At 46.7% G+C, this 14,839-nt stretch overlaps 1 protein-coding gene across 1 annotated transcript; it reads right to left on the bottom strand.

Moving 5' to 3' along the window:
• Positions 1-330: 330 nt before the first annotated feature.
• On the bottom strand, positions 331-14,573 carry LOC129750542 (endoplasmic reticulum metallopeptidase 1-like). Its single transcript, XM_055745504.1, has 5 exons — positions 14,480-14,573; positions 13,658-14,414; positions 12,949-13,608; positions 1,260-1,763; positions 331-1,193 (listed from the first exon to the last, which is right to left on the bottom strand). Exons 1-5 carry the CDS (start codon positions 14,515-14,517, stop codon positions 522-524), a joined length of 2,631 nt encoding a protein of 876 aa, XP_055601479.1. The 5' UTR covers positions 14,518-14,573; the 3' UTR covers positions 331-521.
• Between the last annotated feature and the right edge of the window lie 266 nt (positions 14,574-14,839).

Below are 14,839 nucleotides of genomic sequence, written 5' to 3'. Positions count from 1 at the left end.
CGACAATCCCCAGTTCGGTGCACAGTCAATCGATCCAGTTAAGACCTCATTCATAATGATTTGTAGAGCAATCGATGCATGAAAATGAATGTCGATTTTGAAGCTCCGTTTGAACAAATGATTATATTGCCATGAAAAATTGAAGATCGTTGAGCGGCACCTTAGAGTTAACTTAGGAACGATTTAAGCCCCCTATTTCTTGACCACCGATATTGCACATACATTTGATTTTTCGAAGACCATGACAAGAAAAATGTAAAAAAGTGGTGTCCGTACTTTTCAATCAATCAACGGCGAAAATCATTTTATTCAGTAAATGAGAATGTTGACGAATAATTTGACACAATTTGGCGATTTTTTGCAAAAATAACTCCGAAAAAAGACTTATGAAAATTGAAAGAACTTCCTTAGCCTATTATTTTACACAGAATTCAGGAAAGACAAAACAGCTTTAGATAGTGTATTTTTATTACTCGAATAAAACAGTTTCCCGTATTTCATCAAATCCCACGTTCAAAACTTTAGAAAAGGTGACTTTCCAGATAACTCGGATAGGCCACAGCGTGTGCAAAGTCTGGGAAGTTATCGATAAACTGCTGGAACTCCGCCGTTCGATACTGCTCGTGGTGATTGTACTGAGCGACTATGTTCAGATGGAAACTCGGCTCATCGATTGGCCTATTTTCCGGATGTTCGATCGTGACCCAAAACTCGTACGGCGTATGATCGATTCCCTGGACGTAGTTGATGAAATGCACATCCTGTCCCCGCCACGGATATCCACTGCGTGGAATTTGGTCCGAGAAACTCCACTCGACTAGCCGATTCGGACGGATTGGCGAAACGTAGAAGCCCTGATGACTGGGTCCTTCGACGGAGAACGTAAACCGGGTTCGTGTGGGACTCTGTTCTTCGATTTCTTTTGCTTCAAATCGAACTGGAGCTGGGAAGTGCGGTCTACCGGCTGGCAGCCACCAGGCCACTCGACGCCGGGAATGGAAGCTGCTCTGATAGTAGGGAATTCCACAGTACAGCTCCCGTTCGCATTCGTCTCCGAGCAGGGTAGCACGAGACATCTCTGGAACGACGTCCATGATGTATCCCGGAGAGTGAACATCCTGAGGGTGTATGTAGATGTGGCTGTCCTGCTTGCGCAGTTCACCACCGTATTCGTAGAAGTTTCGCTCAATGTGCTGTGTGAATACATTAGATCGAAATTAGAAATTTTCCACTGAAATTTAAGACAAAAAAAAACTTACAAAAACGTAATAACGTTGAGGTGAGGTCTCGGCGCGATACGGGAATCCGATCGGTGTAACGGAAACGATGATGCTAACAATCCAGAACGCAACCACAACCGAGAAATAGACGAAGGGTTGCCGCATCATGGCCACCAGGGGCGTAAGGAAGCTGGTGAGCATCAGTGCGACCACGATCGCAAACAGGGCGATCAGGAATTCCGGGTTCGATTCGGCGCTTCCTCGGTTTTGCATCGGGATGAAGGTGCTGAACACGGTCAACGAGAAGGAGCTGAAATAGGCAACCGGGATGATTTGTCCGATCAGGTGCGAGTAGATCCAGTAGAAGTTTCGGAACCGGAAGATCATGTTGACGATGGTGCTGGCGTTGAAGAATATCACCACGATGGTGAAAATGTACGCCGATCGGATTGACATGGCTGTGAGGGTGATCAGCAGGACGATGAATATGAATTGTTGAGCAAATAGGAACAGCATGACTCGTGGCTGTAGGCCGATGTCGTCCTGTAAATAAATGAATAAAAAGATTTTATTATTAAGTTTTATTAGTGACACTTTACCATCTTCGTGGCATTCGTGTGATGATAAAAAGATAATTTGATAGTAATGCTTCTAAACTATGAAATTAGGTTTATTTAGCTTGCATTTTGCCAAACAAGCGAGCTTAAAGTTTTATTTGAATTTAATAGCAGATAAATCACACAAGAAAACAGCAAGTTTGATGCCTATGTTTTAAATACGGAAATCTATTGCTTCTTGTTTGGGCAATAAGTTGTTTGAGATATGTATGTTGTCGATCGGTTGGCGGTAGACAATGTGCAACTTGAGATCCATACACCCAACCTTCGGGCAGTTCGGGTCAAATCACCTTGTTGCGTGGGATTATAGCCCACAGATTGGGTTTCCAGTTTGAGCGTGTAGAAAAAAGCGGTAAACGTCAGATGAAAAATAACGGATTTTATTGTATTTCTGGATCTCGTCGCAACGTGTTTTGCAAACGTTTACTAAGTTCCAAGTGCTTTAGCTTTTCGCGAATTTGTAGTGGATAATATTAGGTTTCTGATATCTCCAAGTAAGTTTAAGCCTTTTATATAATCGCCTTCAATACTAATTGAAAGGTTTTCCAAAATCTAGCGATTTGTCGCTCGAGGTTGACGAAGAGCGTTCTCGTTGAACATTCCGGTTTCTAGGGCCAATTACACTGTGATTCAGCTCAAGTTGCCCCGTTTCCATGTAAGTTTTTTTTATATAGAATTGGAATATTTGTTAATCTAAACATCTTATCAGACGCTAGGCAATCTGTATCCGGAACGCCGGAACGTAGCACTCGAGTACAGACGAGTTAAGAAAGGGAACTATTTGTAAGTAACCGAATTTGTTTTTGTTATACCTCAATTTTAAATAAAAATGCCTTTGCAGTTGAGTCCTGTCGAGGACAGACTACAGAAAAACCCAAACAAGCTTCAAAAATAACCTGCGGAATGAGTGCTACGGATTCCAATCAACATAACCTGCAAATATCATCCCAGCATAATTGCGTAGGATGCACGCAGCCGGATGAAATCCAGGATATGGTGGCATGTGACGAGTGCTCCCAGTGGTGGCATTATAATTGCGCCGGAGTCAATGCCTCTATTGCCGACAAATCGTTCCGTTGTGCCCAATGTGCCGGAAAATCCAGGAAAACGAATACTTCTTCGTTCCACACAATGCGATCCACTTCCTCAAAGCATTCAACATCTTCGCTGGCCAGGCTCCGATTACAACAGCTGGAGGAGCAAAAGCAGTTGGAAGATAGATTGAGGAAAGAAAAGGCAGAAAAGGATCGCTACTTTCTGGCGGAAAAGCACCAACTGGAATTGGAATTGCTGCGCGAGGGATCTCAAGCGGGAAGCGAACGTAGTTTCGAGTCACGTGAGCAGCTGACCGAAAAGTGGATCCAAAGTCAGGACATCGGTAATGAAAACCTGTTGGCTTCATCCACTCCTGTAGCGGCGCCGGTACATACTGGTGCGGTGCCGAAAATCTTACAGCTGCCAGCGATAGAGGAGGAATATTGTTTACCGGAAGATTCACGAATAGTCCAAGGAAGGCGACCACAGACAGCAACTAACAAGAAAGGCAGCATAGGTTACGCTAAACTTCCCCCAGCAGCACTGGGCACAAGGGAGTCTAGTTTTTCCCGGAATTGTTGGCCAAATTCTGATGTTCAGCGTCATTCTTCGCATCCATTCAGTATGACAGTGAATCAAAGTCCCCAGCCGATATCTTCTTATGCAGAACTATCAGAGCTGGTAGATGTTTCCGGAAGTTCGTGGTGTCGAGAAAATGACCCCCCTCCAAATTCTCCACCTCTGTTCAACAATCAACTCGTTCAGCAGCAGCCTGTACTGCTCAATGCCCAGCAACTCGCAGCAAGGCACGTCGTATCCCGGGATTTACCCAGATTTTCGGGTGATCCATTAGAATGGCCGGTGTTCCTTAGCACTTTCGAATCGACCACGGCCATGTGCGGAATTCAACCAGACGAGAACCTGGTTCGCCTTCAAAAGTGCCTGGTTGGAAGTGCGAGAGAAAAAGTTCTGAACCTGCTCACAATTCCATCAGCGGTTCCAGAAATTATTGCTACCCTCAGGGAAGAGTGTGGCCGACCCGATCAATTGATACATTGTATGCTGTCTAAAATTCGCCGTGGCAGTCTGCCAAATGCAAACAAATTGGAAACTCTCGTTAGTTTCGGACGTGAAGTGAGGAATTTGGTGACGTACATTGAAGCCGCTCGTTTACAGTCCCACCTGACTAATCCGGAGCTCCTTTCCGAACTGGTGTTTAAATTGCCTCCAAGTTTACGCCTTGAGTGGGGAAAACTCCTAGAAAACGTTCCGGAGCCGTCGCTAAGGGATTTCTGCAATTATGTGTCATCGCTCAGAACAGCTGCATGCAAAGTCACTCCACCAGCTGACCTCGCAATGGATGGTCAAATTCGAAGAGGAACCCGCAAAGAAAAAGAAACAGGCTTTCTCAATACTCATCAGGAGGTTTTCTCGAAAACGGAGAACACTTTGCCGAAGCAGAAAGGAGATCCCAGACCCTGTTTAGTGTGCGATAGGAAGGGCCACAGGGTCCGCGACTGCGAGAGATTCAAGAAATCTTCGTTGGACGATCGTCTGAAAGTAGTGCAGGAGAAACAGCTGTGTCGACGATGCTTGGCACCACACGGCAAGTGGCCGTGTCGAACGAGACAACCCTGCGGTGTGGACGGTTGTCAGGAAATGCACCATATGTTGCTCCATTGTAAGCCATCGCCATCCACCTCGTATGGTGCATCCGGAATTGTAACAACACATCGACACAAACAAAATTCCACGCTTTTCAAAATCATACCGGTTATGCTACATGGGAACGGCAAGTCTTTATTGGTCCACGCATTTCTCGATGATGGGTCCGACTTGACTCTCATCGAAAGCAAAGTCGCCGATGAACTGGGCCTAGACGGAGTAGAAAGACCTCTATGCATAGAGTGGACAGGTAGCGTATCACGGAATGAAGATTCTTCTCGTGTCGTGCAGCTGACGATATCCAAGCCGAAAAGTGAAGAAAGACATGCCCTGACGAATGTGCGCACCGTTTCAGATTTGGGATTACCGAAGCAGTCGTTGAACTACGACCAATTGGCAAAAGATTTCCCCCATCTTCGTGGTTTACCGATTTGCAGCTATACCGATGTTACTCCCAAAATATTGATTGGAGTCGACCATGCAAGACTGAAGTTAACGCTGAAAAGAAGAGAGAGAAGTGCCGGTGAACCCGTGGCAACCAAGACGAGATTAGGCTGGGTTATTTTCGGTGGACAGAGTGCTACGAATAATCTCGCCCGAACCATGGTCCACACCTGCAAGTGCAGCAAAGACGACGAATTACACGATCTTGTCAGAGAGTATCTAGCAGCCGAAAGTATGGGCATTGCCGAACATGCTCCGCCAGAAACCAGCGAAGATCAACGTGCCCGAAGAGTCTTGCAAGAAACTACAAAGCGCACTCCGTCCGGGAAATACGAAACTGGTCTCCTCTGGAAATTCGACGATGTGAGTTTCCCACTCAGTTACTCGATGGCCGAACGTCGCTTACAATGCCTGGAGAGACGTCTTTCAAGAGATCCAGCATTGAAGGAAAACGTGAATCAACAGATCGAAGAATACCAGAAACTTGGCTACGCACATAAGGCAACCGAAAATGAACTCCGAGAACGGGATCCGAACAAGGTGTGGTACTTGCCCATTGGTGTCGTCCAGAACCCCAGAAAGCCTGGCAAAGTCAGGGTCGTCTGGGACGCCGCTGCGTCAGTGAATGGAACATCACTCAATTCAATGCTCCTCAAGGGGCCTGACCTCCTGACGCCCTTGCTGAATGTTCTTTGCCGATTTCGTGAGAGGCAGTACGCAATTGCAGGTGACATCCGCCAGATGTTTCACCAGATTTTGATTCGTGGTGAAGACAAGCAATTCCAACGTTTTTTGTGGCGTACCGATCCGAAAGCACCTCCTGATGTCTACATTATGGATGTGGCCACGTTTGGAGCGACGTGTTCTCCCTGTTCCGCTCAATATGCGAAGAATCTGAACGCCTCCGAACATCGTGACCGTTATCCAGAAGCAGCAGCCGCCATCGTAGAAGGCACGTATGTCGACGACTTTCTCGATAGCAGAGATTCAGCGAGAGAAGCTGTCGAAATTGCGCAAGGAGTGGTCACAATAAACGGTGCAGCTGGCTTCCAAATCCCGACGTGGCAATCGAATTCCATCGAAGTTCTTCGAGAGATCAGCAACGAAAGCGAAAACTCCACGAAACGTTTTTCTGTGGATAGAATGACAGCAACGGATCGAGTTCTTGGGATGGTTTGGCGGCCAAGCCCAGACGTCTTCGTATTTGAAAATGTATTTCGTGATGATCTTCAGACACTGCTAACCGGACACATCATTCCCACCAAACGTCAAGTTCTTCAGGTGGTAATGAGCCTTTTCGACCCCCTGGGAATAATCGCAGCCTTCACCATCCACGGAAAAATCCTCATGCAAGATATATGGAGGTCAGGTGTGAATTGGGACGAGTCTATCCGGTTGACGGATTTCGAAAACTGGAAGCGCTGGATAGGAGTGCTTCCCGACTTAGCGAAGGTGACGATTCCAAGATGTTATTTCCCGAACTACGATCCTATTAGCTATGATTCTCTGCAACTGCACATCTTCACAGATGCAAGCGAGACAGCTTACGCTTGTGTGGCATTTTTTAGAATCGTCGATCGAGGATCACCGAGATGCTGTCTAGTAGCTTCGAAGGCGAAAGTTACCTCACTTCGACCACAGTCGATTCCTCGGAACGAGTTGAATGGTGCAGTCATTGGAGCGCGACTAATGGAGTCCATTGTAGACAGTCACCGGTTGAAGATATGCAAGCGATATTTTTGGACCGATTCATCCGTAGTGATTTCGTGGCTTCATGCCGACCCACGAAAGTACCGGCAGTATGTAGGATTCAGAGTTGGTGAAATCTTATCGAAAACTCAAGTCGACGAGTGGCGCTGGATAGCGTCAAAGCTGAACGTTGCGGATGCTGCGACAAAGTGGGGCAGTGGTCCCAATCTCGATCCGGACAACCAGTGGTTCAAAGGGCCCGAATTTTTATACCTACCAGAATCCGAATGGCCGTCACGTAAGTTGAATCTGCCGGAACCAACCGAAGAGGTTAAGAAGGTATGTGTGCATCGAGAAATAGATCAACCCCTTATCCCATACACTACCTTCTCACAATTCGACAAGCTCGTCAAGCACATAGCCTATTTGTTTCATTTTTACCATCGCTGTCGAACCAAAAATAGAACTGAGAGTACCATACTATCTGTATCGCTCGAGCAAAAGGATTTCGAGTCAGCTGAGGTTTCCTTGTGGAAAATGGTTCAAGAACAAGAATTCGGCGATGAACTTATGATTTTGCGAAAGAACATGTATCTTCCTTTTGAGAAGCGCAAACGATTGTTGAGATCAAGTCCTATTTTAAAACTCAACCCGATCCTAGACCCAGAAGGTATTTTGAGAGCCGAAAGCAGAATTGGTTCGGACGCGCTCTACTATCCGTACAACTTTCGTAATCCGATAATTTTGCCGAAGAGCCACCATGTTACGGAGCTACTTCTGATGAAGTATCATCAACGCTTCGGACATGCCAATTCACAAACGGTCCTGAATGAAATACAACAAAAGTTCTATGTGCAAAACCTTCGTACTCTTGTGAAATCCGTGGTCAGAAAATGTATGTGGTGCAGAGTTTATCGGGCCAAGCCAGCTGTACCAAAAATGGCCCCGCTACCTCACCCCCGAATTCGTCCATATGTACGGCCTTTTACGTTCACCGGGGTCGATTACTTCGGACCCTTAGTAGTCAAGCGTGGTCGTAGTAATGTCAAACGTTGGGTGTGTCTGTTCACGTGCTTGACAGTACGCGCCATCCATTTAGAAGTCGCTCACTCATTGTCAACCGAATCGTGCATCCGAGCCATTCGTCGCTTCGTCGCCAAGAGAGGACCGCCACAGCATATCTTTAGCGACAATGGCACGAATTTTCGAGGTGCTGCCAACGAGCTCGCAACGCAGATGAAAGCCATCAATAAGGAGGCCGCCAGAACGTTCACCAACGCAGAAACCGAGTGGCACTTCAACCCGCCTTCCACCCCCCACATGGGTGGGGTGTGGGAAAGAAAAGTCCGTTCAGTGAAGGATGTCTTTAAGGTAGTTGCACCACGGAATCGATTAGACGACGAAGAACTCTTAACGTTTCTGGCTGAGGTCGAGATCATCGTCAATTCGCATCCTCTTACATTTGTGCCACTGGACTCTCCGAATGATCCTGTACTTACTCCTAATTGTTTCCTGCTTATGACATCGAGTGGTTCCTGTGCACCGAAGGTGGAAATTGGTTCGACGAGTAACCTGAAAGCTAATTGGAGAACGATGGAAGAAATTTTAAATCAATTTTGGAAACGCTGGATCGAGGGCTATCTACCAACAATAGCAAGGCGGACCAAATAGTACCATGATGTTCGACCATTGCAGGAAGGAGACCTTGTTGTAATCGTGGACGAGACCGTGAGGAACGGATGGTTACGAGGGCGTGTAAGCCGAACTTATCCAGGATCTGATGGGCAAGTTAGGAGAGTAGACGTAGAAACTAGCTCAGGTATATTACAGCGAGGAGTTGCCAAGGTAGCACTGTTAGATCTAGATGTGACAGGTAAAACCTACTAGCGTTAGGTGTTACGGGCGGGGGTGTTGCGTGGGATTATAGCCCACAGATTGGGTTTCCAGTTTGAGCGTGTAGAAAAAAGCGGTAAACGTCAGATGAAAAATAACGGATTTTATTGTATTTCTGGATCTCGTCGCAACGTGTTTTGCAAACGTTTACTAAGTTCCAAGTGCTTTAGCTTTTCGCGAATTTGTAGTGGATAATATTAGGTTTCTGATATCTCCAAGTAAGTTTAAGCCTTTTATATAATCGCCTTCAATACTAATTGAAAGGTTTTCCAAAATCTAGCGATTTGTCGCTCGAGGTTGACGAAGAGCGTTCTCGTTGAACATTCCGGTTTCTAGGGCCAATTACACTGTGATTCAGCTCAAGTTGCCCCGTTTCCATGTAAGTTTTTTTTATATAGAATTGGAATATTTGTTAATCTAAACATCTTATCAGACGCTAGGCAATCTGTATCCGGAACGCCGGAACGTAGCACTCGAGTACAGACGAGTTAAGAAAGGGAACTTTTTGTAAGTAACCGAATTTGTTTTTGTTATACCTCAATTTTAAATAAAAATGCCTTTGCAGTTGAGTCCTGTCGAGGACAGACTACAGAAAAACCCAAACACACCTTTTGTCTTACAACTCCGATTCTCTACCTCCCCGTGCTGCTATTTGGGGTGCTAGCAACCTTAGCGGAGATCGGGTACCCAACTCCGGTGGATGCTTTTGTCGCATGCAGACTGAGAGAGGGGGCTCCGTATGCGTCTGTTCTACATGTCAGGGGGGGCGTGCAGAGTGCAACAACGTCCTACTGGTATTCGGGACCCAAAACAGCAACATAACGACGGTCCTCCTGCGAGATAGTGGGGTTAACTGCCGGGCCTTGCAAACCCGTAACCACACAAAAACATCTAGCAACGAACAATGAAAAAGGACTTTCTGATGGGAATCGGCGAAGACCCACGCGACGAAAAGGAACTAGCGATTGGAAACTTGGAACATGGAACTATCGATCTCTCAATTTCGTGGGCAGCTCTCACGTGCTCACCAACGAATTGAAGAGATGCAAATTCGACATCGTAGCGCTGCAGGAGGTATGCTGGAAGGGCTCCACGGTACGAACGTACCCAGATGGCCGTGCCATCTACCAGAGCTGCGGCAACACACACGAGCTTGTAACAGCTTTTATAGTGATATGGAAGAAGCGCGTGATCGGGTAATGGCCACTCGAGTAACGAATGTGCCGGTTGAGAATCAAGGCTCTTCAACATCAGCATCATCAACGTGCACAGCCTTTACCTCGGAAGTACCGGTGACGACAATGACGAATTCTTTGCGTAGCTGGAGCTTGAATACTACCGCTACCGAAAACCTGTTTTCAAGATCGTCATCGGGGATTTTAACGCCCAGGTCGGCCAGGAAGAGGACTTCAAACCGACAATTGGAAGGTTTAGTGGGCACCAGCTGACCAACGAAAACGGCCTCAGACTAATAGCAATTCTCGGACATCATCGACGTCAGATCCTGTCGAGGCGCTAACATCGATTCAGACCATTATCTGGTGATCTGGTGATAGACCATGATATCGCACGACTGTAGCAACCTGAGGTCGAATCAGAATATGTACTCGCAATCGCTCGAAGCAGCCCGGCCGGCAGAGGGCGAGCTTGACGAAGCCTCTCTCGAGGCCTGTTGGCATACTATCAAGACAGTCATCAAAAGCTTTGCGGACAACGTCATCGGGCATTCGGAACGAACTCGACGGAACGATTGGTTCGACGCAGAGTGTAGGAGGGTGATGGACAAAGAGAGCGCCACGCAGGCGGCAGTAGTGCAAAGAGGTACCCTTCGAAATGTGGAAAATCACCGACAGCGGAAGAGGCAGCGAGTCCGAATTGAGCTCGAGGAGCTCAAAAACTTCGGGCCGCAAGCCGAAATGTGCCGGGATAAGGACGGGGGCATCCTGACGATCAATTGAGAGATGATCAAAAGGTGGAAGCAGCACTTGGATGAACACCTGAACGGCGCACATACAGGAGATCAAGACGGTGGTGGGGGAAGGTACATCGCCGACGTAGCCAACAACGTAGAGGAAGTTAATGAAGTCTTTCGCCAGCTGAAGAGCAACAAGTCGGCTAGGAAGGATGGCATCGCAGCTGAACTCATCAAAATGGGCCTGGAAAAGTTGGCCTATTGCCTACACTAGTTGATGATTCTGATCTGGGACACAAAACATCTACCGGAGGAGTTGAAGGAGGAGGTAATATGCCCCATCTACAAACTGGACTGTGAGAACTACCGAGCGATCACTGTCCTAAATGCCGCCTACAAAGTGCTGTTCCGAATCCTACTCCACCGCCTAACGCCAAACCTAACAGATTCGTAGGAAGTCATCAGGCCGGCTTCATGGAGGGACGGTCTACAACGGACCAGATCTTCACATAACGGCAAATGCTCCAAAGTCCCTACGCACCATCAATTCATCGGCTTCAAATTCGCTTACGAAACGATCGACTGTGACGAGGTATGGAAAATCATGGACGAGAAGCTTTTCCAGGAGAAAGCTGACTGAACTGATCAAGGCGACGATGGATGAAACCCATCCAACTCAACGATCGTACCACAAATGAACCCGAATCAAAATACCAAACCCCGACAATGTCCAGGAGATCATCTAGCATAGCTGCGTTGAATTTGGTCCATGGAATTCTCACACTATAAAAACAATATCCACCGCTGGATGAGTGTGATAGCGTTCAAGTACAACAGATTTGTTGAGCAGTTGATCCGGACCATGATCTCCCTCGCCTATCGGTCTAGTGTTTTGTCACCCATTCTCAGCGAGTGCATCACCATCCATCATCATCCAGTATAATCACCGATAAGGACGGGTGATAATGACGGCGAAGATTCTCTGACAATCGCAGATGGAACTCCGGAGAGTTCACCATTCGCGTTAGCAGTATCGATTCGGCAGATTTCGGCGGTATTCGACAGTTGGATTCGAATCTCCGGTGCATGTCGTTGTACGAAGAAGGCAAACGGCCACTCCAGTTTTATACTAACTTAGAATTCGTGTAGCATATTAAATTTAAATTCAAATTGTTAGTTATAGTAAGAATAAAAATTGATTTACGTAGTTTTTGTTTCATAAAACGGTTGTTAATAAATTTGTGAGGTGCAATCAACAAAATTGTAAAATGTGAACTCTATTGTTGGCTGATGACCACTCTGCGAACCCGGATAACAAAAGGTAGCTACAACAAAGTCAACGACCTCATCTGTCCACCCGAGGAATTTTTTTGGTTGTTACCCCTCGAACAGATATAGTCGGCAGATCATCTGCGGCGATAAAAACGATCTACCGTAAACTGCCCGCCGACCGAATCTGCTTGTCCAGTAATAAGAAGGTCACGATCGAGGGCGACGAGCTGGAGGTAGTCGAAGACTTTGTCTATCTCGGCTCACTGGTGACCGCAGACAATGACACCAACCGTGTGATCCGGCGGAGAATTATCAGCGGAAGTCGTACCTACTATGGACTCCACAAGCAACCGCGGATGAGAAAACTTAGTCCTCGCACGAAGTGTAACCTGTACATGACGCTCATTAGAGCGGTTGTTCTCTACGGGCACCAGACATGGATATTGCTCGAGGAGGACCTGCGCACACTCGGAGTATTCGAGCGACGAGTGTTAAGAACCATCTTTGGCGGCGTACAGGAGAACGGAGTGTGGAGGCGAAGGATGAACCACGAGCTCGCGCGACTCTACGGCAAACCCAGTATCCAGAAAGTAGTGAAGGCTGGACGGATACGCTGGGCAGGACATGTTGCAAGAATGCCGAACAACTGTCCTGCAAAATAGGTGTTCGCAAATCGCAGCCAATCAAGTAGAAGCGAAGAGGGTCGCTCGTTACCCAAAAAGAGCTAAAACTCGGCGAGGTTTTTCAGACAGACTAAGAAACAGATCTTGAAATATTGATTCCGTCCGAAACATTTTGATTATTTTGGACCACCTTTTTTTGCAGGGAAGTGCCCACTGCAACCAGTAGTTGGTATACACGCTTTCCGATGGAAAATGATTGTATAGAAGGTATTCTGCAGTTTGTTTTTCGAACCTGCTGAACCTACCGTCGTCGTTTTGAATAATGCTTATTGGTCAAGAGATATGCGTAAGTACTTAACTCGTGCTCAATTGAATTCAACATAATTTTTGGAGAGTCGGTCACTTGGTTCAATTTTGGTGCTTTTGGTGCTTTCGCAACTTCGTGGATCACCCTACTTTGTAATCTATTTTGAAAATCGTACGAGGTACTTGGCATATCTTAAAATAGGTACTGAAAACTTTGATTTGATTTAATCCCCCAGAATTAGTACCTAATAAACCAATTAGTCAATACTCACAATTTTATACAGCCTTATCAACAGCAACGGCCCCAGAATGCTACAAATCAGATAAGGGCACATGTACAGCCCGAAAACGAGCCAGCTCTCCGTAAACCATGACATCGAACCACCGGCAGCATTCAGGATTACGCCCATCAAGATCGAGAATCCAATTCCAACGCCAACGGACAGAATAAGTACTCCGAGACTGATCAGAAACTGAACCACCATCCGACCGTAGCTGACGCCTGTCTTATTGGCCATGACGGCAAACGAACCGAACATCAGACCCAATCCCAGAGCGGCCACCACGATGTTGATGATGATCGCCACCCAATCCGGATAGTAGACCAGGAACCAGTTGAGGAAATCGTAGAAAACTGCCTTCGTTCCCTCGTGCTGGTCGATGTTGGCCAATTCTGGAGCGTTTGCTAGGGCACGGGCTAAGCCAAGCACATTGTCACCGGTATGTTGAAGGGTTTCCGCAGGAATGGTGTCCAGGGCGTCGTACTGCGTATGGTACAGGTAACCCCAAGTAGCGTGCGCGAAGTCCATTCCCGGTTTGCCACCCACTCTACTGTAGATGTAAAAATCCGTTTCCGATGGTACCAGATTAGCCTGGAAAAGTTCTTCCGCGATGGCCGTGCAGAAGGGGTACTTCACGTGGTCTCTGTAATACTGTTCAAGAAAATTAAGATCTCACCTTAAAAAAAAGCGAAGAACAAACCTCCATCAAAAAGGAAAACTTGGGACCAGCTTGGAACATAATCTCCCGGCCTCCGTTGGCTGCCACGTCCATGTTGATGAAGGCCCGAACCCGATTCCACCAGCGATGGTACGCCATGAAGGCGTGAGCACCCTGCAGTCCATTTTCTTCGAACCCGTTCAGCACAAAAACGATACCATGCCGATAGGGTGTGCTGTCCAGCGAAAGCTGCCTTAAGATCTCCAGAATAACAACAGTCATCGTTCCGTCATCTCCTGCGCCTGGGCTTTGTGGGACACTGTCAAAGTGGGACCCCAACATGAGATAGTTTTCCGGTTCCGGACCAGTGGCCGGAGTCAGCTTTACAAGCACATTTTGAACACCCTGGTAGGTGGATGTCATCGGATAGTTAAGATAGTTGAAGAACATATGACCATCCTGCTGTTGAACTTCGACCTCAATTCGATGAACTGGATTAGCCTCACGAATAATGTCTTCGATAGTCGATCGTAAAAAGTTAACGGTCAAAATCTCATTGGTAGGACTTCCTCCAACACGTGGCCCATTGCTGGTCAAATTGGCAAGATTTTCCCGCGCTCGCTGAGCTATAAACCGTCCGGGATTAGACGGCTCATCGGTCGTCGTAAGACCGGTGGGTAAACTAACCCAGTTCAAATACACCAGGAAGTAAAGCCCCACGACAGCAGCCGTAAGGACGAACGCCCAAATTACGGAAATGGATTGCCCCTTGTCATAATCTGGTTCAACAGCTTCATCCCTTCAAATTAGAATTTAAAGTTAGTCAAAAGAAATGTTCGACATTACTAAAAAATGTTCACCTACGCGTTAGCTTCACGCTTCTTCCGATTGGAACCACACATCTTAACGTGGTCGCGGACTCACTCAAACTGAATCCACCATATCGCTTCGATTAGGTCTTTCAAAGACCGCCAATAACCTATTCGTGGCTTGTTATCAAAATTAACATCCATCGGCTCGTTTGTAATCTCCAAACAATTAATCCTCCTGGGGGTTTGTTTTTATTGCTCAGATAAAATTTGGAAAGCTTATCTACTTCTGATCGAGCTATACGAATCAACTAGATGACCTATAAATTTAATGTACTTACATTTGAATATTTAAACGAATTGCAGTTTAAAAATCAATGCGCTTTAAAGCAGTTTTAGAACACAATGTTGGTCA

Source organism: Uranotaenia lowii, chromosome 3 (assembly GCF_029784155.1).
Source record: "Uranotaenia lowii strain MFRU-FL chromosome 3, ASM2978415v1, whole genome shotgun sequence".
Lineage (NCBI taxonomy): Eukaryota > Metazoa > Arthropoda > Insecta > Diptera > Culicidae > Uranotaenia > Uranotaenia lowii.
This window is presented reverse-complemented; position numbering and strand designations above follow the sequence as displayed.